The sequence below is a fragment of the Malaya genurostris genome, chromosome 1, assembly GCF_030247185.1.
Source record: "Malaya genurostris strain Urasoe2022 chromosome 1, Malgen_1.1, whole genome shotgun sequence".
NCBI classification, from domain to species: Eukaryota; Metazoa; Arthropoda; class Insecta; order Diptera; family Culicidae; genus Malaya; species Malaya genurostris.
In genome coordinates, this window is record NC_080570.1 from 151020013 (window position 1) to 151042429 (window position 22417).

Genomic DNA, 22417 nt, shown 5'->3' on the forward strand with positions numbered 1-22417 from the left:
TCATCTAAGTAAGTTGTTATCATATTTTCTATTCATAGTTTCTCTATGTTTCAAAATTCTAATTCTAAATAATTGTCTAGCGCTTTTAGTCTGATGAGTCTTTACTTCATTTCTTAATCTTTTGCCGTACATGAAGTATTTTCAATCCTTCTATGTCTTCTTTGGTTATTTATTGTTTTAGTTCTCTTAGTAATTTTTGGCTTCTGCGTCTTTATAGTCATTTCAGTGAATTTAGACCTCCGAACTTTTTTTTATATATTTTCATTATCTTTTTTTAACTTTTTTGATATATTTAGTCTTTTCTGCTTTTATACTTTTATATTTTTTCACTTTTTTCATACTTTTTGAACGTTTTTGTCTTTTTATTCCGGTAAACAATTTTTTATATTGCGGTCATATGGTATTGTTTGTTTTTTTAGCCATTCCAACTTTTTTAATGTATTGAGTCTTCTGGATTTTTAGGTTTTCTTTTTATTTCCTGACATTTTAGTTCTAGTTAAGTTGATTTTGATGTCTTCAACATTTCTTTGTCTTTTATTCTTCTTAGTTTTTTTTCAGTTTACTAAATGTTTTAATAATTTCAGACTCTTTGTTTTCAAGCTTTTCGTTTCTTTATTTTTAGTGTAATTTTGTTCATAGGTTCTTTGCGTTTTAAAATTTATTACCTGTTCAGTACTTTCTCTCTGATAAGTCCTTTAAATTATTTGACCTTTTGTCATACAAATGTTATTTTAATCTTTTTAAGACATTTTTGAAATTGAGTATTTTTAGTTGTCGTAATTTTTGTTTCTTTTATCTTTAATTTTTGTGTCTTTGTAGTCTTTCTAGTATGTTTAGTCCGCCAAGCATTTTTTATTCTTTTTCTAGTCTTTTTAAGCTTTGTGGTATTTTTTTATTACTTTATTTAGTATTCAGCGTCTTCTAGTGTTTGTAAGCTTTTAGATCATTTTTGTTTTCTCACTTTAACGTTTATCATTTTGATGTCTTACTTCCATGCAGTATTCTTTGTTTTCGAGCCATTGTCGAGCTTTAGTCTTTTCAGGATATTGAGTCCTTTTGTTTTCCTTATTATTAATGGTAATCATTTTGCTTTTGTTTTCGAGCTGTAATACTATGTTTAATACATGAGGGGTTAGTCTAATTATGTACTTGGGGCACATAACCTGTTTAAATTTTATAAACGTTTCGTCATCGACTTGTCAGTGCATAACTGTTATGCAACCTAGCAGTTCAACATTAAGCGCTTAGCAAACGTAAAGTCTTCGCTGTTTGCAGAACACTCGTGGGTTTTGCACCGAAGTACAAAATCGGATGAACGTGTTGAACCAATACATTTATTTGACTTTACAATTTTGTTTTGAATTTCGTCTTCGACTAGTTGTTTTAATTTTGTTCAGTACTTTATAAATTTCAGTTTTCTTGCTCTCTATATTAGTCCCTTTTTGTATTCTTGATTGTTTTAAACTTTTTTAAACTTCTTTTTTATTCAGTTCAGTGCTTTTAGTCCCACTGGATCTTGAAATTTGTTTATTCCTTTGTATATTGTTAGTTTGTGCAATCATTTTAGAAAGTTTGATCTATTGAGCATATTCAATCTTGTTAGCATTTGCAGTCTTTAAGTCGGCTTAGTCTATTTGGTCTTCTTATTTTCGTTAATTTCGTCTAAGTAGTACTTCTAGTCTTGATGTTTTGTTTCCATTTATTAAAGTCTTTTCAGTTCAAACTAATATTTTTCTTAGTATTTTTTTCTGTTTTTAGCTTATTTAGTTTTTACAGTAGTTTTGTCTTTGAATTTTTTGCCTTTTTAGTCTTTTTTCAGTTTGTTCTAATCTTTTCATTAATTTTTGTTAATTTTTATTCCCCTAATTTTTTTCAATACTTTGTTTAATTTTGCTTGTTTTTTAGTCGTTCTAGTTTTTCTAGTCATTTTTTTAGTATTATTCTCTTTAATCTTTTTAGTATCTTTCGTCTAATTGGTCTTTTCTCTTTTTAGTTGTTTTAGACATATTAGTTTTGAAGTCGTTGTTGTTTTTGTAATATTTTTTTATTTCATAGTCTTTTAAGTTTTATTCTGCCTTTTTAATATATTTTTAGGTTTTTAGTATATCTGATTTTTTTGGTTCTCTTTGATGGGTTTATCAGTATTTTTAGACTTCCTGTTTTATCAGTTCAAGATTTAATGATTCTCGCAGATATTTTTGTTAACTTAACCCAATTTCATGCATCAATCATTGCAGGAAACTTTTTCTAAACCACCTAAAAATATTTGAAATTTTTCCCTAGCATCTTTTTGAGTCATATTTTGTTTAGTCATTTTAGTCATTTTTGTCTTTTTATTACGTTCAATCTTTGACATTTTTTTAGTCTTAGTGTTTTCTAGTTTATTTTAACAGTTATAATTTTTCCATAACTCTTAATCTCTTTAGACTTCTTCGAGCCTTTTTAGTGATTCAGTCCTTTCAGTATATTAAGTCCTATTATTTTAATCGTTTTCTTCCTATTTAGTTTTTCAGCCTCGTAACTCTTTTCTATCTATTAAAGGCTAGCCATATTATGTGCCTAGGGCACAGAAACTTTTTTGGGTTTCCTGAGTGCTTTTAGCCTTACTAGTCTAGTAGTATTTTTATCCCTTTGAGTATTGTTTGTTCAGTCGTGTTCGATTGTTTAGATCAAGTTAATATATTCAGCCAAAATGCCAGTCTTTTTAATCGTGTTAGTTATTTTAGACATTACAATCTTTTTGTTTTATTTGGTCTTCCTTATTCTTTTAGTTACTTTGTTGTCTTAATTTTTGGAGTCTTTTGATCGTTTAATTTAGTCTTTTCTTAGTTTGTTATTTTGTTGGCTTTTTTAATAATTTTTGTTCATTTTATTCTCTTAAATCTTTTCAATATTTTAAATCTTTTTAACACTCGTTTGGTGTTGTTTTTTTAATCTTATGATTTTAGTGTTCTTAGTATTGTTTGTCTTTTTAGTTTCTTCAGCCCTTTTAGTATTTCTGATCTCATTAGTTTCAATCTGTTATTTTGTTAAATTTTTTGTTTCTTCTTAACCTTTTATTTTTTTTTTTGTCTCTCGGGAATTTTTTGTATTATTTGGTTTTTTGGTCTTAGAACGATTAATTCTTTTAATTTTATTCATTCGCTTCTCTTTTTTAGACTTTTTAGTATTTTTAGACTATCTGTTATTTTTTTCAGTCAATTTGAGGTTTAGTTTAGGTTCTATTTTGTCTTCTCATTTTCTTAACTAGCCCACTCGGTCTTTCTAGTCGTTTTGTTGGGTCTAATCAGAGATGCAAGGTCTGTAGATTTTTGCTACTGACTTTTTTGCAGACTTTTTAAAATCATGATTTTTTGCAGACATTTTTGTTTTTTTTTTTGCTCGCGAAACCGATGTCATGCATTTCATTCTTTACAGAGAACCTTTTCAACCCTGTCTAAAGATATTCTAAATTTTCACCTAGAATCTTTTCTTGTCATATTTCACAGTTTTTTTTTCTAGTCGATTTAGTGAATTTTGTGTTTTTATTACATTTAATCTTTTCAATATTTTTGGCCTCTGCAACATCGAGATGAAATGTTATCTCAACAAAAAAGTTTTTTTTTTTTTTTTTTTTTAATAACTATTTATTGGAATATGAGTTAAAATTAAATTATTAAGATTTAAATTGGGTGTTCAGCCACAAGTGGTGACTTTTCAGCCCTGTTATATATGTATGATTTGGTTATTACCATGAAGACATCATTTGCTTCCGCAATTCTGAGATTTTTGTGTAGGGAAAATTCTAAACCTGCTTGTATTGTGTAATGGGGAAAAGGAACTTATATACTAACTTACTAACTAATACAGAGAGCGAATCGATTCAATTGAAGATTGCATCGATTTTTGTCGGAATTTGCTTATAATATTATGTGACATTACATCTAATGGTTCTATATTTGTGAGTCTGTGTAACTCATTTGTACTAAACCAGGGAGGACGCTTCAGAATCATTTTCAGAATTTTATTCTGAATCCTTTGAAGCGTTTTCTTCCTGGTGGAACAACAGCTTGACCAAATTGGTACCGCATAAAGCATGGCTGGTCTGAAAATTTGTTTATAAATTAACAATTTGTTTTTTAGACAGAGCTTAGAATTTCTGTTTATAAGAGGATATAAACATTTAATATATTTATTACACTTTGCCTGGATTCCTTCAATGTGATCCTTGAAAGTGAGTTTTTTGTCATACGTTAAACCTAAGTATTTAGCTTGATCAGACCATGTCAATTCCAAGCCATTCAATTTGAGAATGTGATTATTGTTTGGTTTTAGAAAAGAAGCTCTTGGCTTGTGAGGAAAGATAATTAATTGCGTTTTTGCTGCATTTGGTTTAATTTTCCATTTTGACAGATAATCACTGAAAATATTTAAACTTCTTTGTAGGCGACTGCAGATCACTCTTAGATTTCTACCTGTGGCTAACAGACTTGTGTCGTCACAGAATAGCGATTTCTGACAACCAACGGGTAGATTTGGAAGATCAGAAGTGAAAATATTATACAAGATTGGAGCTACACTCGAACCCTGCGGAACACCGGCTCGTACGGGTAGCAATTCAGATTTACAATTCTGATAGCTAACCTGAAGAGTACGATCAGTTAAATAATTTTGAATCATTTTGATCAAATAAATAGGAAACTGGAAATCAGACATTTTTGCTATTAAACCTTTGTGCCAAACACTGTCGAATGCTTTTTCTATGTCTAGAAAAGCAACTCCAGTGGATAACCCAGAAGATTTATTTGATTTTATCATGTTCGTTACTCTGACAAGTTGATGAGTAGTTGAATGTTCATGACGAAATCCAAACTGCTCTGGTAAAAAAATTGAATTCTCATTTATATGAGTCATCATTCTTAACAAGATAATTTTTTCAAAAAGTTTACTGATAGAAGAAAGTAAACTAATTGGGCGATAACTTGATGTTTCTGCTGGGTTTTTATCAGGTTTTAGGATAGGAATTACTTTAGCGTTTTTCCATCTTTTTGGGAAGTAAGCTAATGAAAAACACTTGTTGAAAATTTTAACCAGGAGTCTCAAGGCAACATCGGGAAGATTTTTAATAAGAATATTAAAAATTCCATCATTACCAGGAGCCTTCATGTTTTTGAGTTTCCTAATAATTGATTTAATTTCATCAAAATTCGTCTCAATAATGTCATCGTGTGATAACACTTGGGTTGAAATATGATCATACTTCAGTGAGACTTCATTTTCAATAGGACTCACAACGTTTAAATTAAAATTGTGGACACTCTCGAACTGCTGAGCAAGTTTTTGAGCTTTTTCACCATTTGTAAGAAGTATTTGATTTCCTTCCTTGAGAGCAGGAATTGGTTTCTGAGGTTTCTTAAGAACCTTAGAAAGTTTCCAGAAAGGTTTAGAATATGGTTTAATTTGTTCAACTTCTTTAGCGAAATTTTCATTTCGCAAAAGAGTAAATCTATGTTTAATTTCTTTTTGTAAATCCTTAACTATGTTTTTCATAGCAGGATCACGAGAACGTTGATATTGTCGTCGACGAACATTCTTCAACCGAATGAGCAGTTGAAGATTGTCATCGATGATAGGAGAATTTAATTTAGTTTGAGCTTTGGGAACTGAAAGATTTCTAGCTTCGATAATATAATGATTCAAATTATCAATTGCTGTGTCGATATCCGCAGAATTTTCTAAAATAGTTTCATGATCCACATGATTTTCAATGTGAGATCTGTAATCCAACCAATTAGCTCTATGATAGTTGAAAATAGAACTAATTGGATTAATTATAGCTTCGTTGGAAAGTCTGAATGTTACAGGAAGATGATCTGAGTCAAAATCAGCATGAGTAATCGGTTCACTACAAATGTGACTTTGATCTGTTAGAGCCAGATCAATTGTAGACGGGTTTTTCACGGAAGAGAAACAAGTAGGATTACTGGGATGAAGAACTGTAAAGTAACCAGCTGAGAGTTGATTATGAAGTATTTTACCATTACTGTTATTTTGCCTACAATTCCACTGGACATGCTTAGCATTTAAGTCCCCTATTACGAAAAATTTCGATCGATATCTTGTAAGTTTTTGCAAATCGCCTTTAAAGAAATTTAATTGTTCGCCGGTGCATTGGAATGGCAAATATGCTCCAGCGATGAAATAAATTCCATGAATGGTTTCAACTTCGATTCCCAAGCTTTCAATAACTTTAGTATTGAAAGAAGGTAAAATTCGATGTTTAATTTGCCGTTGGACAAAAATGGCAACTCCACCACCAATTCCAGTAAACCTGTCAAATCGATGAACCACATAATGTGGATTACTTTTCAATTTTACATTTGGTTTAAGAAAAGTTTCTGTCACAATGGCAATATGAATTTTGTGAACTTTGAGAAAATTATAAAATTCATCTTCATTCGATTTCAAAGATCGAGCATTCCAATTTAAAATATTCAAATAATTATTTAACATCACTGTTAAATTTTAAATTCATTATAATATTATTTGCAAATTTCCATCCGATTTGAAATGCTTCAAAAAGTGATGAAGTCGAATTCATTTGGATGATCATTTGAAAAAGTTGATCTTGTAGGTAGATCATTTTATTTTCAGTTATATCGCCTAAATCGACTTCATTTAAAGAAGCGAATGGCATTGAAGGAATATTTGTAGGTAGACTGCCATTAGAAGAAGATGATTTGGCCGGTCTACCTATTAATAAATTGTTTTCGTTAGAAGAAGAACTGCAAGGCGGTCCTGTGTTTTGATTATTTACATTAGAAGAAATAGGAGATAGATTTCTACCTAATATACCAGCATAACTGACATTAGAAGAAGATGATGACGAGGTCGATCTACCTGTCAATAAATTGTTTTCGTTAGAAGACGAATTGGCAGGTGCCTTAGAAGAATTTTCAGGTATATTCTGTAAATTTAAGGTCGTTGATTTGACTTGTTGTCTAAGCGAACGAGCGTTTAAAATTTTTTCCCTGACAGGACATTTCAAATAATTGGATTTATGATTTCCATTGCAATTTGAACATGAAAATTTATCAGTGGTTTCATTCATTGAACAAACGTCTTTCGAATGCGATTTACCACAATTCAAACACCGTATATCCATATGACAATTTTTGGTTCCATGACCGAAGCCTTGGCAACGACGACATTGCGTTAAGTTAGCAATACGATTATGCCGTTTATAATGTTCCCAATGAATTTTAATGTGGGAAATGAAACGTACTTTTTCTAAAGTTTTCAAATTGTTTACATCACTTCGATTGAAGTGTATTAGGTAAAGTTCATGGGAAATTCCAGAGCGTGGTTTAGAAGTACCATTCGCTCTTTTTTTCATAAGTATTACTTGGGAAGGGGCAAAACCAAGCAATTCTTTTAGTTCATTTTTAATTTCATCAATACTTTGATCATTTGATAATCCTTTCAAGACAGCCTTGAAGGGTCTGTCTGATTTTATATCATATGAATAAAATTTATGAAGTTTTTCGGACAAATATCGAATAAGACGTTCGTAATCTTCCAATCCATCCACCAAGACTCGACATTCTCCTCTTCGTCCGATTTGAAATGAGACTTTTACTTCCGGGAGAAAAGTAGAAAGCTCAGTACGGAATGCTTTGAAGTCGGAAATCATCACCGTCACTGGTGGCATAGATTGATGTTTCTTCCCAGAACGACAAGCGTCCATTTTGGGAATTTTTGAAGAATTTTCTTCTATGTCGCTACAATCGGATTCAGGAAGAATCTCGTAAATATTGTTAGACGGCATAGGATCAACGGAAGGGAAATCCGTCCGTTGTCTTTTATTTTTACATTCAGATTCTATAAGATCGTGAATGTTATTAGAAAAATGTTGAATAACGGATTGTGATTTATTCCGTATTGAATTATTTTTAGCCTTAGGCTTGTTGCCTTTCCGGTTGGACGCAGGCATTTTTGAAATTAATGAAATTTTAAATTAAATTAACTAGGCTAAATTAGTCTTCGATTAGACTCCTAGCTAGCCTTAAAAAAGGCTGATTAATTTCTTAGTCACTCTAATATCACTCTTTGTATCACTTAGTCACTCTAATATCACTCTTTGTATCACTTAGTCACTTAGTTAGTGATTCAGGTAGCCTTGAAAAAGACTGAAGCCTTGAATCAATGAAACTCTAGGTAGCCAGAAAAAAATTCCAGGAGCCAAGAGCTATACGCGTGCGGTGCGAACGACTGTTCAACACCGACTGTCAACAAAAAAGTTGTTTAAAACAAGTCGACTCTGGGACTTATTTTTTTATTTAAAATTTTTTAGAAATGCATGAAACGTCGAAATTTGGTGTAATCTTTCGAAATATTTAAAATGTGTATTAGATTTCTCTGTTCATATTTGTAGTGTTGTTGATTATTTTATTTTTTAGTATTTTCTTTTTTTTGTGTATTTAGTAGTTAGTCTTTCAATCTTTTAGTTTTTATTTTCTAATGTCTTTCAGCTAATTTGAGTTTTCAGTTGTTTCATTCATAGTGGTATTCTCAGTTTCAGACTATATATAATTTTTAATCCTATAGTGTCTACTAGCTTTTACTCTCTATAGTCTCTTCTAGTATTGTAAATCGTTTGAGTGTTTTTAGTCTTTGTAGTCTTTTCAGTGCCTATAGTTCTCAAATTTTCTTTGGTTCTTCAGTCTTGTTACTTTTCTTTGTTCAATCACTTTGTTGCTTCAGTTTATAAATGTTTTCCAACAGCTTGTTTCATATTAAAAAAAAAAATATTTTCCTGTTGAACTTATCACCTTTCGATAATCAGTTTCAATTTTTTTATTCTATTTTATTGTTAGATATTTGAAAATGTGAACTGAAATCTCAAACCTCACTGGACGATTATTTATTTATAAATGACAAATTGCGATACTCAGACTACAAAATTCTGGTTTTAAGTATGGAATCTAGTCACGATAACTCTATTATCCCGTTACTGATTTCTTGATTTTATAATTTTAACTGGTTCTCTCATTCCGTGTCTTAGTTTTCGGATCTTAAATACTCATTTTCACACATATGTATCTTATGTCGATTCTTTAGAACTAATACTTTAAACTCATAACATTCTTTTTTCACCATTTCCCTCATCAGTTCAAGTGGAAGTCCACTCAAGTAGCAGCGGTGCAGCCAGCGGTTCCGACGAGGATCTCTCCGTGTCCTCTTCCAATTCCAGTGCCCAGCGGAAGCCTCCGGAAGTGAAACGAAACGTTCCGAAATCAACGAACGATCACGATTACGAGGACATATATCTGGTCCGTGAGGAAGCACGCTACGGCACAAAAACACGGAACGGAGCTGGTCGAAGCCGATCGCGAGACAGCGGTTCTCATTCTCGATCGGCTAGCGCCAGTTCGAATCGCAGCAACGACATCATTATGCAACTAACCAATCAGGTATGTTTCACGCTACTTTCGATAATAGAAATGATCAACAATTAACTGATTGTTTCGGCTCGTTTTATTTTTGCACCCAACAGACCGTAAGCAACAAAGAGCAGATGCTGATCAACAAGCGGAACAACATGTACGAACAGCAAAACGCCAAACACCGATACGACGCTGCGATCAGCTACAAAACGACAAACCTGAGCAAAGCCAATGCCAAAACCGCCAGCCATCATCAGTCGAGCCTTGAGCTGAGCCTGGCGTCATCGCGTAACGATAACGCGTACGAAAGCGTTTGCTCCCCGGAAGATACCCACGAGCGAACGAAGCTCGCCCAGCGGCACTCCCTGCCGCATGGTGGCGCCGCCATCAACGGTACCAGCAGCAGCGCCTCCAACGGTGGCAAATACGTGAAACGTAGCGGATCGATGAACAGAAGTGAAGGTAAGCTTTTTGAACAGTCGTGAATGTAAGCTTTTCCATCTTGCTTTTGAGTCTCTAAAGAGAAAAGAGAATGCTTTCGCTTCCGTAACGTGCTGAAAAGTTGCTCATTTTATAGCGAATAGCAAGTAGAGCTCAGTATAAAATGAGCTTAAAGTTACGTTCGCACTGTTAACGACGATCTTTGCAGTTGGTATTAGATTTTTCTGATTTTCGCTGATATTATAAAAATTTCAGCAAATTGTTTTTTGATTTTCTGTATCTGATTCATCAACAACTGGACCTTGATTGAAATGTTTGAATTCGCTTTTCCTGTAGGTGCCGTCGTGGCAATCGGTTACCTTCAACCGATAGTAGCAGGGAACTGAATTTTTGGATAAACTCTAGAAAGACTAAACTCAGAACCTGGGTTCTGATCCATCTGAACTCTGAACTTAATTTCAGGTTTAGAATTTATTTTCAGACTGCAGTTTCAAAATTGAGTTCTAGATTATCCGGTTAAGAATTGAAAACATAAACTCTGGAACTGAATCCTAATTCCTGATTCTAAAACTGTTTTGTTGACTTAATTGGTTTTGGAACTGAATTTAGTTTCTTAATTTATGTTCGGGAATCGAATCCAGAATTCTGATTTAGTATTTCAATTTTCGATCTGGATTCTGGAACTAGGTGTTCGATCTGAACTCCGAATCTGAATTTTAGTATTAATAACTTAACCAAAATTCCATTCCTAAATTCAGTTTCAGAATTCTAAACCTGCATACTGGAAATAAATTCGAAACGGGATTCAGTTCCTTCATTAGGGTCTGGTCTTCAAGTTTAGAATTCAGTTGAAGAACTAAATTCGTAATCTGAATTCTGCAAATGAGCTTATTTAATAATTCTAGAACTAAATGATTCTGAAAATGAGTCCAGTTCTATAATTTTAGAACTAAACTTATGACCTGATTTCTTGATCTGGATTCCAGATTTCGAATTTAGTTCCTAAATCCAGTTCCAGAATTCAAAAATTAAATTAAATGATGGCAAAAAAGACTCAACACTTGTCAACATTGAATTCATTCCGCAAATCGGTTTTTTGTTTGAACCATCAAAATATTCTCAAAGAATTATGTGAAGTTTAGTTCTACTATCTAAATCTACAAAAAAACTGTTTCGTGATATTTGATTGTATGGTAGAATATGTTAGTCGTCACTAAGTCATTTTTCAGTATAGACTAAACCTTTACAATTTTGGAAGCGAAGTAATAAAAGTTGCAAAATTCACACAATCAACTAATATGAACGATCATCTATTTTCGGAAGGCTTGTCAGTTTTATTCTTATTCACGCTCTCCAGTTATGTCTGTGACATTACCCACCAGCCTTTTGTTTCCTTGCTTCAAATAGCACACATTCGACCGTATGAATAAAACATAGCTTGAGTTTCTTTAGTAAAGCTCTATGTTTTCCACGCATTTACTAGCAAAACTTAAGTTTTCTACGTTTTACACATATGACTCATTGTTTTTGTTGTTAGCGAATTAAATTGCACCTCACGTCTTATAGAATTTAATGTATGCCACACTATTAACTTTATTCAGTTGTAGCAAATGCACTTATTTCAGATCGAGGTACTTTTTCGCCTTAGGCAACGTTTCAAGTTCTTGAGTCAACTGTCGAATTTTGCTCATTTCGCTATCGTCTAAGTTGTTTACGACACTATATTGTTTTTTTTTCGTTCCTGTCGTTCCGACCGTAAGCGGTCGACCGTCTTGGGTTGGATGTGAAAATTCAATTCAATTGGTTTCGGGTAAACTGTATCATTCGAATAAACCTATACAAATGGAGCTATGAAAGGGTGATTTTTTAAGAGGTATAAAATAAAAGTTTCAAAAAAAAATTTAAGAAAATTGATGAAATCTTTTGGAATGCCACCGGCCCACAATCCACACCAAACAGTGACTTTTTTGGGATACATTGGCAGCTCTTTCAATGCTTCTGGCCGGTCTTCACTCCAGATTTTGCTTTTTGACGTATCCATTCAACCATAAATGAGCTTCGCCACTGAGCACAATTTTTCGATTAAGAAAGGATCTTCCTCAAATTTTGCCAGCGTCCATTCATGATTAAATTATAGACCAAACGACGATTCGTGATTAAATTATAGACCAAACTGAACCAATTTGACAATGAAACACGTGTTCTGTCAAAAAAAGTGTTGCCAAGAAGATTCCAGTAGAAAAATCACCCTTCACATGGAAGCTATTTCTTTCTTATTTATAGAAGGAATATCACTATTTCTTCTAATTATTTGTTGTAATTTGATATAAAAATTAACTGATTGCAAAATCACTGAATTACCAAACAAATATATTGGTAGCGGCTGAGACTCGAACCGAGTATTGTTAGCTCGCAAGCATGAGATTTTAGAGAATTTTAATGTTAAGACTATTTCAGAAGAAGAAAAAATACAGAACATAGGAACATCCGAGATGAATTTTTAAAATCGCAAAGTAGTCTAGAAGTTTTAGTTACAAACAACTAGTTTGTATGAAGTGCAGGCGACTATTTTTTTTTTATGACTCGTCTTGTTACAACTGTGACAGTGCAACAGTTCGCCATAATCCAACAAAATTCTGAATGATTTCGAATAGGATATTTTGGAAGACCGTGATTTGTTTTTGGTAATAGAATTGCTGGGAATAACGAACTTCTAACAAAGCCTCGAAAACCCATAGTGTTATATACCATTCGACTCAACTATATGAGATCGGAAAAATGTCTCTGTATGCACATTTTAAAATTTTTTTTTGCGCTCAATTTTTTCAAAGATGGCGTGACCGATTTCAACCAACGTAGGCTCGTTTGAAATTATATATGAAACTATTGATCAAGTTCGAAGTTCAACTGACACGTACGGTTCCGGAGATATAATGGTATAAGTGACGTAACCGACCAACCGCATATTTTTGACCGGCTAAATTTTCTCAAAGATGACTCAACGAATTTCGATAAACTTCGGCTTATTTAAAAGCTACAATGTAGTCATTGATCAAGTTTGGAAGGGTTATGGCAGATGAAATCTCATATGTGACGTAACCGACAAATCTCAATATTTTTTATTACTTCGAAATTTCTCGGAGATGCCTAACTCGATTTCGAAAGATTTACGACTCGTTTGAAAGCTACTATTAGGTATCCTTTGCTGCCATACACGGGTAAAACCTAAAAACTGTCCCAGAAAGTATGGACTCAACCAAAAAACCGCTGCCATTTCGCAATGGTTCAGAATCTGTCCATTTTTATGGCTGCGTCCTGTTGTTTACACTCTTCTCTAACCACTTGTGCAGTTGTTTATTCGTTTTCATTAGTTTGTTTCGAAATGCGTGGACTATCAGCAGAACGTGGACTATCAGCAAAACAAAAAACAAAATTGTGTACAAATGGTGCACAGAACGCGGACTGTCACTGAGAAAGATAGAAAAAATGGAACCTTTGAGGATAAACCGAAAACGGGTCGAAAAAAAGATCCTGCTAACCCCCAGTTGGATAAACGTATACTGAAGGCGTGCGAGCAAAAGAAGGAGATTTCAGTTCGGGATGTGGCCAAAAAAGTGGGCACTTCGAAGTCAAATGTTCTTCGTGCTAAAGAACGTTTGAATCTTCGAACCTATAAGAAGCAAAAACAACCAAAAAGTAGTCCGAAACAAGAGGCATCGATCAGGCCGAGGGTTCGAAAGCTGTACAATACGATTCTTGCTGGAAATTTGAACTGCATAATCATGGACGACGAAACCTACGTGAAACTCGATTACAAATCCTTGCCGGGACCACAATATTATACGGTGCGAGAAGGGCAAGTGTTAAACCAGTCCGAGACATCGATTAAAGTCGAAAAATTTGGTAAGAAAGCTATGGTCTGGCAAGCAATTTGTAGCTGCGGTAAGATTTCGAAACCCTTCATCACCACTGCTTCAATGAGCAGCGAAATATACATCAAGGAATGTTTACAAAAACGACTTCTACCCATGATTCGAAGCCACAAGGATCCTGTTGTCTTTTGGCCAGATCTTGTTTCTTGCCACTACTCGAAATCAACGGTAGAATGGTATACTACCAAAAATGTCACTTTCGTCCCAAAAGACATGAATCCACCAAATTGCCCACAATTTCGACCAATTGAGGAATTTTGGGCATTAACGAAGACACAGGCCAGCTAGTCTACAATGGCTAAGTAGCAAATGTTGAGAATAATATTCTATTTGTGAATTATTTACAGCGAAATCAAAGTGCGTCCATACTTTCTTGGACAGTCTTTAGCAACAACTAACCGAGACACCTTTCAAGTTCCGAAATTGTTTGAAATCTGATATAATCTTGTAGTATTTTTAAAGTTATTTGCAATGTCTAAGCGGAAAAGAAAACAAGAAACCCAAACAAATGAGTACTCATAGAAAAACAAAGACGTTTATTGGGAAAAATAATCGTCGGAATTATTTTATGACAAATTCATATTAATTTAATCGCAAATATCAGATAATACATTACTCGTGATGATTTCTAAGGACATTTTAAAGATAACCAGAACAGATTCAACTTCACAAATCTGTCCCGATGAACGACCAAAAAGGTTAATCTCAGAGTAAAAGTAAATGAAAAATTGGAAGAAAGACTTCCGAATACAACTATGAAATTGAAAACTGCGAAAAAGCTACCGCAGAAACGGGATTCGAACCCGCAGCTAGCTTCTATTCGGAGTAATCGTTTTGTCAATTAAACTATCCTGCATGTGAAAAACCAGAAGGAACAGTCTAATTGTACAGAAGTCAGAATCGAGCATGTTCCACTGTGCTCGGGCGCCACGCAGTTATTATTACTAAAATTAACTTAGGCCTTAGATCCCCATTAACAAATTCCTTTGAAAATTTTATTTCTTGCTTTTTCAATATTGATGTAGAATACTTACCAATTTTTGCGGATGGTCAAATAAACTCCACTTTTTTAGCATGTATATTTCAAATAACAACTTATAACAACATCCAATAGGGGGTCGATTTCTAGACCTCGTCGACTCCCATGGTCAATTTTCGTTTAGGTTGACCCCCGCAAAAAGGATATCGACCCCAAGGGGTCTATATCGACCACTTTGGGAACCCCTGAATTATAGTCATATCTCTTTGGAAACTTCTCCACCAGCAATCACAACACGTCGCATCGTAAGCCTATTTTGACTCTCCGTTTCGCCGTCAGATGTTGAGATTTTGTTGTTGTCTCGTTTGCTGCAGTTTGTCGAGAAAACAGATTGGAAAAAAAACTTGTGAGACGCATAGCAGAGCTGATTATTTGCAAAAAAATAACGGCAGAGACTGGACTCGAACCTGAAACTTTGTATTTGTTAAATATTGCATTTCAAACAAGTTCCCTTTGAAATGAAAATCTAATAATACTACTAGTTTGACTATTAGATACCCAAATCTTCGAGATGAACAATATTCCGAAGTCACTCCTCCACAGAAAAAAATCCTCGAAAGACACAATGCATAATACCCATCTAGTGTCCATTACAGAGCCTGAGTAACATCAATAACCCAACTAAATTCAGCTCTATTGATGCAACTTACGCCTGCGGTGCGATTGTTTGTGTTACCTCCATAAACCCACTGCCCACTGACGTACCGATCTTCAAACCGAGTAGAAACAATCAGCAAATCATCAGTGAATCACGTCTATCGCCGAGTGGACCGCCATGTCAGCCGGATAATTGCGTTTAGTTTAGATTGTTGAAAGGAAAAAAAACATCAAAAACCTCAAACAAAAAAAAACAATCCGATCCTCGGCCACCATAGGACCACAACGAATGGACTAGAAACAACACACACTGTTCAGTAAGAGTGTACAATAACTTATGTGTCGGATTATGTGATCAAAAGCTTGCCCGTGGCTGGCCTCACGTGGGGTCCACGGCCCCAAATTATTATCCGTCAGCGGGACTGGCTACGGTTTCGACTTCATCTCCGGGGCTGACTCCCTTCTATAAAACTTAACGATCTGTTACGACGATCAATCGAAGACGACGCAATTTAGGCTGATTTGACGAAGAAGAAGAAGAACCAAACAATAGTGATTGGCTTTTATTGGTATTTACGGCAGTCAGGTGTCATTATCGTGCAGCTTATGTTAGTTGCCGTCGCAAACGGTTCGACGGGCTAATTGAAACATCAAATTTTCCGGCTATTGAATTTATTATGTGACCTAGACTAACTGATTTCGTTTCTTTCGAACGACTTAGATCAGGGGTAAAATGTCGCAAACAAGATTTGTGCCTCAATAAATTTTCATTTGTTGTCCATTACTAATAATGAATCGACCTAGTGGCGGTAACCAGGTAGGAAAGTACAGGTCATCAATCAATCATCGTTTATTATCTGGGTCTGAATTGACACATCAGTCGTCACAAGTTTGAACCTCGATCTGGGAGGATTCTTAGAGTCAATATAATCGTAGCATTAGCTAAACAAATGTTCTATACTATTCTATATGTTCTTTTTGGAAAACTGTTGAGATGATGAAAACATGTGAACTGAAAAATTTACAGTTTCTTCAACGTCGATGCACTTTAATTCCTTGATTTTTCTACAAAATGTACTGTTTGGACTTTACGTGATTTTAAATTTGCCCTTTAGAGCAAATTCAGCAGCTGCGAGATTCATATGGGTGGTCTATAATTTAACTGAAACTGAAACAAACGTATCCTCAGCAAGCCGTTCTAGTTTTATTTATTCGACCAGTTCTTCTGTCAAATTTAAAACTGATCTACGATGCCGTTCTATTTTTTTGTATATTTGAAACACGAGTAAAACACTGCTGGGGCTGCCAGTTTTTCTTGTTATAAAATCCAGATTTAAATTTTGTAACTGACATAAATTATGCATCTAGAACTAAAACACTCCTGAATATGCCCTTAGTATTTATGAGATAAACATTTTTATGCGATTTTGCATTGCCTACTGCCAGTGGTTCATTGCCATAGAAAATATAAATATACATGCTCTAAATACAATCCACTAATCGTCAAAAGGAAAAACAAAAATGCAGGAAACCATTCAAATTATACTTCATAATTCAAAAATGCAGACTGTCTAATATTTCAAACTTCCAAAACAGCTGTTGCTCTCTAGTTGAACATCGTGTGTTGAACCATTCCCGCCCTTGTTTGATTACAAATTCTGGCGTTCATTAAGATATGCTGCAAAGCATGATAATCAGATTCCATAGTTAGTGGCCGTTTATGTAGATTCACTCGTAAAATTCCGTGGAATAATTCATCATGTCACCATCAGTCATAACAGTGCTGAGCCGCTTTGATAAACCTAAATTATTGTCTTAGTGTTTGTTAGGTTAAATATACGAGATATCATTACTAACTGCTTTGTGTTACCAACTTCCAATTAGTAATGTTGATAATTTGAAGTGTTTTGAATTTGGTGATCATTGCCTTGGAACCCTAAATTCGACATCAAGGTGGCATATTCTGAAACTGACCGCAACCAATGTCAGTTTGGATATGTCGGTTTTGAAGATTAAAATCTTTTTTCGAGTGTAAGTTTCTATGAGGGTTTGAAATTTTTAATATTCTAACTCTAAAATGCCGAAAACGGATAAAATTAAACAGCTAATGGTGAGATCATAAGACAGACCTTTCATATGAATTTTTATCTATTAAAAATACAACAATTCCATGAGAAATTGATATACGATCTTAGAATTTCGTGATATTTGGAAGAATCATTAGGGTGACTATTTCCTGGGTTGATAAAAAATCGATTTTTTTTCGTTTTACAAAAATAATATAAAAAAATCATATCTGGATATGTTGTTAATAAATGCCTATAATTTTTAGGAAACATAGGCGAACATTGTAAAGTGGAAGTTTTATGTTGGAGAATGTAAATTGTGTACCTTTTTCACGGTTTTGATGGTTTGCGACCAATGGGCACTATGTTATTTTATATTTTTTTTCTAAAAGCTAAAACATTTTTACATAACCCATCCAATTTTTTTTGTTTTGAGTTTTTGAGAGAAAATCGAAAAAACACGGAAACTATGAAAAATTGAAATTTTCAAAAAATTATAACTCAAAAACTAAAGAAGAACATAAATCGCCACGTTTCGTATATGTTATGTAAAAATGTTTCCTCTTACAGAAAAAATATAAAATAACATTGGTCGCCAACCCAAAACTCCAACTTTACAATATTCGCCTATTTTCTTAAAAACTATAAGCATTTATTGACAACATATCCGAAAATTAGCAGAAACGGCCGAGTTATGATTTTTTTAAATGTATTTTTTGAAGAAAATCGAAAACGATCGATTTTTTTATCCATCCTAATGACATGATAAAAAGTAGGGGTCTAATATTTTTCGATGGAGAACGTTTCTTCCAAATATTGCGAAATTCTGAAAAATCGTATATCGGTTTCTCATGGAATTGTTGAAAAGATCTTGCAATCTCTCACCAGTCGTGAAAAAAACATTACTCTATATTCACTGAATTCTTTTTTTTCGTGGGAGTTACCTACCGCCAGAGTTGCCAGGTTATTGTTTCAAAAATCTGTCAAAACTCAAAAATTTATCTGGATTTGTCTAGGTCTACTATATACAAGGAAATTTTTGCCGGGCTTCATTTTCAGTGAGCAAAAAAAAGGGTCTCCCGACCCATCGTATAGAGGCCAAAACCGTAAAGATCTAGCAAGATCTGACTAAATCTAGGAAAATTTGGAAAATCTGGGAAAATTTGGAAAATCATACAAAAGATCTGGTTAGTTTGAGTGTCTAACGAAGTGAGAAAAATCTGGCATTTGCCAGACAAATCTGGCATCCTGGCAACGCTGCCTACCGCACAAAAAACCGCATAACTTCGGAAATCTCTGTAAAAACAGCGAACCTCCTGAAACCCAAGTAAAAACCGCGTAACTTCGGAAATTTGAATGAAAAAAATCTCGAAACTTCGGAAATCTCTGTAAAAAACCGCGTAACTACGGAAATCCACAAAAAAACGCGTAGCTGTCCGTGTAAAAACCTACGTTACTTCGGAAATCCTCGTAAAAATCGCGCTAAAAAATCACGCCTCTTCGGTAATCCCTGTGGAAAACTAGGAGTAACTTTGGAAATTCGTATGAAAAGAAGAAAGTTCGGAAATCTCTGTAAAAAAGCAATCAACTTTGGAAATCTGCATTTTCTCTTAAATCCGTGTAAAAAATCGTTTTTTTTTTTTAAACACGCGTGGAAAAAACATGTAACCTCTGTAGTTTCCATAAAAAACACTTTGGAAATCCGGGTAAAAAACTTCGTTTCTTATGAAATCCACAGTACCTCGGAAATCACTGGCATAAAAAAAAAACACGTAACTATGGAAATCCACATAAAAAGAATTGTGTTACTCCGGAAATCCCCATAAAAAAAAACAATCAACGCGTATAAAACCACGTAACTTTGGAAATCCACGTTTCTCTGGAATCCGTGAAAAATCCCTAAAAAATTTCCCTGGAATCCATGAAAAAACGCTTAACCTTGTAAATTCGCCTAAAAAACCGTAGCTTTGACCTCTTAAAAAACCGCGTTATCTAAAAAAATACATCAACTTTGGAAATCCGCGTAAAAATCGCGTTTCTTGTAAAATACGCACCAGAAAATCACGTTTCTTTGGAAATTCGCGTGGTGAAATAAGCGTAACTTCGAGAATTCGTATAAAAAACACTTAAATTTGGAAATTCGGGTAGAAAATCCCCATAAAAATAACGGAATTTCGTAAACTCGCGAAAATAAAACACGTAACTTTGGAAGTTCACATAAAAATAATTGCGTAACTTTGAGAAACCGCGTAAAAACACACGTAATTTTGGAAAACCCCGTGAAAAATCGTATAACTTCAGAAATTTCACGTTAAAAACCGCATTTTTAGTTGAATTCGGGTAAAAAAAACCGCGTGACTTCGTAAATTCCGTTAAAAAAAAACTGCGTAGCTTCGGAAATCTTCGTAAAAACCCGATAACTTTGAAAAATCGCATAAAATTCCTTTGGAAATACGCGTGGAAATAACGTGTTGCTTCTGATATTCGAGTAAAAAGAACCGTGTAACTAAACTCCCCGTAAAAACCCTTTGGACAACCCCGTAAAAACCCGTGTAACTTTGGGAATCAGCGTAAAAAGCGGGTAACTTCGAAGATCCCCAACAATCCGAAGAAACCGACAACGTGAATCAACGTTGGAAATTCGCGTAAAAACTACGTTTCTTCTGAAATCATGTTTATTAGCAATTTTTTTCGTAATAAACCGCGTGACTTCGTAAATTCGGTTAAAAAAGCGCGTAACTTCGGAAATCCTAGTAAAAGAACTGCGTATCTTTGGATATCCTCGTAAAAGAAAACGCGTTTCCTCTGAAATCCGCATGGAAGATCGAGTTTCTTCTAAAATACGTAGCTTTGAAAATTCGGGTCAAAAACCTCGCGTCTTCTGAAATTTTCGTAACCTCGTAAATCCTGGTTAAAACAATGCAACTTTGTAAACTCGCATTATAAAACACGTAACTTTGGAAATTCATATAGAAAGAGCCATTTGACTTCGGAAATTCCCATGAAAATCCGCGCGAACAAACCGATCAACCTTGGAAATCCTCACAAAAATCGCGTTTCTTAGGAAATTGGCATGAAAAACCGCTTAAATTCTCATAAAAAGAACCGCTTAACTTATGAAATCCGCATAAAAAATACAATCAACTTTAGAAATCCGCGTGAAAAAACGCGTTCCTTCTGCAATCCCCGTAAATCACGTTTTTTCGGAAATGTGCGTGAAGAAAGCACTTAGCTTCGTAAATTCACTTCAAAAGAACCGCCTAATTTCGTTGAGAATCGGTGTGAAAAAAAACGCGTTTCGAAATTCGCAAAAACAAAATTCGTTTTTCTTCGGAAATACACGTGAAGAAAACTTGTAGCTGCGGAAAACCGCCTAACTTCGGAAATTCTCGTAATTTCGGAGATTCGTGTAACCTCGGAAATCCCTGTAAAAAACAGTGTCACTTCGGAAATCCGTTTATTGTGAAATCCGCGAGTGAATTCGTGTTTTTTTTTCGGATATCCGCTTGAAAAAAACGCGTAACTTCGAAACTACGCTTGACTTCGGAAATCCCCGTGGAAAATAGCGTTAACTTTGGAAACTCACATAAAAAAAATCCGCCTAATTTCGGAAATCCTCGTAAAAAACCGCGCAACTTCATACAACTTCATACATGTGAAAAAGAAAACACTTAGCTTTAGTAATTAGCGCAAAAAAAAACAATTTTTTAAACTCTTCGGAAATACGTGTGGAAACAAACGCGTAACTTCTGAAATTCTCATGAAAAGAACCGCCTAACTCCTGAAATCCGCGTAATCTCGGGAATCCCTTAAAAAAAACAGCGTAACTTTCTTGTGAAATTCGCATTAAAATTCGGGTTTTTTTTTTGGAAATTCCTATAAAAAGAACCGCGTAACATTCGAAAGAAATCCGAAATCCGGATTCCATTTTGATCCAATTGGACTGATTTCGTTGAAATTTAAACGTGACGCACTTGACGTTGTTGGGCATAACTTCAGGCGTGTTTCTGCTACGATGGTAATGTTTGCAACATAAATTCAGACGTTCTGTGTGATTTTTGCAACGATGGAAATTTTTGCAACATTTTTTGTTCCAGAATTCAAACACTTAAACGAACTGTATGAAAAACCACGCATGAATCGAACATCTTAAAAAGAAACTCTATGTCGAATTCTTGCAAATACCGCGGATCGATTTTTCCTTTTATGTTTTCAAAACAAATCAATCAAAGTGGTTGAACACAAATATTTTTTATTTTTAGAAGTCTTGGATGGTAGATGTCATCTATCATGAATTTTCCGAAGTTTTACGCAAGGTAAGATTTTTACTGTTTCGTCCGATCGTGAACAAGCATCGTCCAGTTCATGTCAAATCGATTCACTAATATATTTGGTATTCGTCGAATTTTCCTCCATGGTAATGTAAGAAAAGCCATGACTGTCCTCGAACAAATTCGTGTCGCCGTTAAAGATGTTCAAGCTTTCGATATGATTATTTGACATTTACGACAGAAATTTGCGACTTTATTTTTTTTTCAAGATTGAAAACTATCTGAAGTAGTTATCTGCTCTATTTTGTATCCATTTTACTGAATTATTCACAACAAAGTAACTCCTTTTTTCAAGCTTTGTCTCTTGGTCTTGGCCTTCAACGAAGAAAATTCTACGGTTTCTGACGATGTTTACTACATAAAATTACTCCATTTCGTTAGCGAACTCCGACGCATAAATTTGTTCTCTGTCTGAAAATTGATTGTTACATTACCTGGAATGTTCCACAGATAGCAGTAAAGTGCCTTGTAGGCGCTGTTCCGTGATGCAGACAGGTTTATCATGGCATGCAAACACAACCCTTGTGGAATGTTCGACAAACGATTCGAAACCCTAGCAAGCGTGATGAATCATCGATCGATTGTT

General features: G+C 34.3%; 1 protein-coding gene across 4 annotated transcripts in view; it reads left to right on the plus strand.

Annotated features, from left to right (window-relative positions):
* The window catches only part of LOC131426185 (uncharacterized), a 135371-nt gene that overhangs the window by 69901 nt on the left and 43053 nt on the right, over nt 1-22417 (plus strand). For all 4 annotated transcript variants that reach the window (XM_058588714.1, XM_058588715.1, XM_058588716.1 and 1 more), the window contains 2 exons: nt 9151-9452; nt 9536-9887. In XM_058588714.1, the coding sequence (XP_058444697.1) occupies nt 9151-9452; nt 9536-9887 (654 nt within the window). The remainder of the gene's footprint in view (nt 1-9150; nt 9453-9535; nt 9888-22417) is intronic.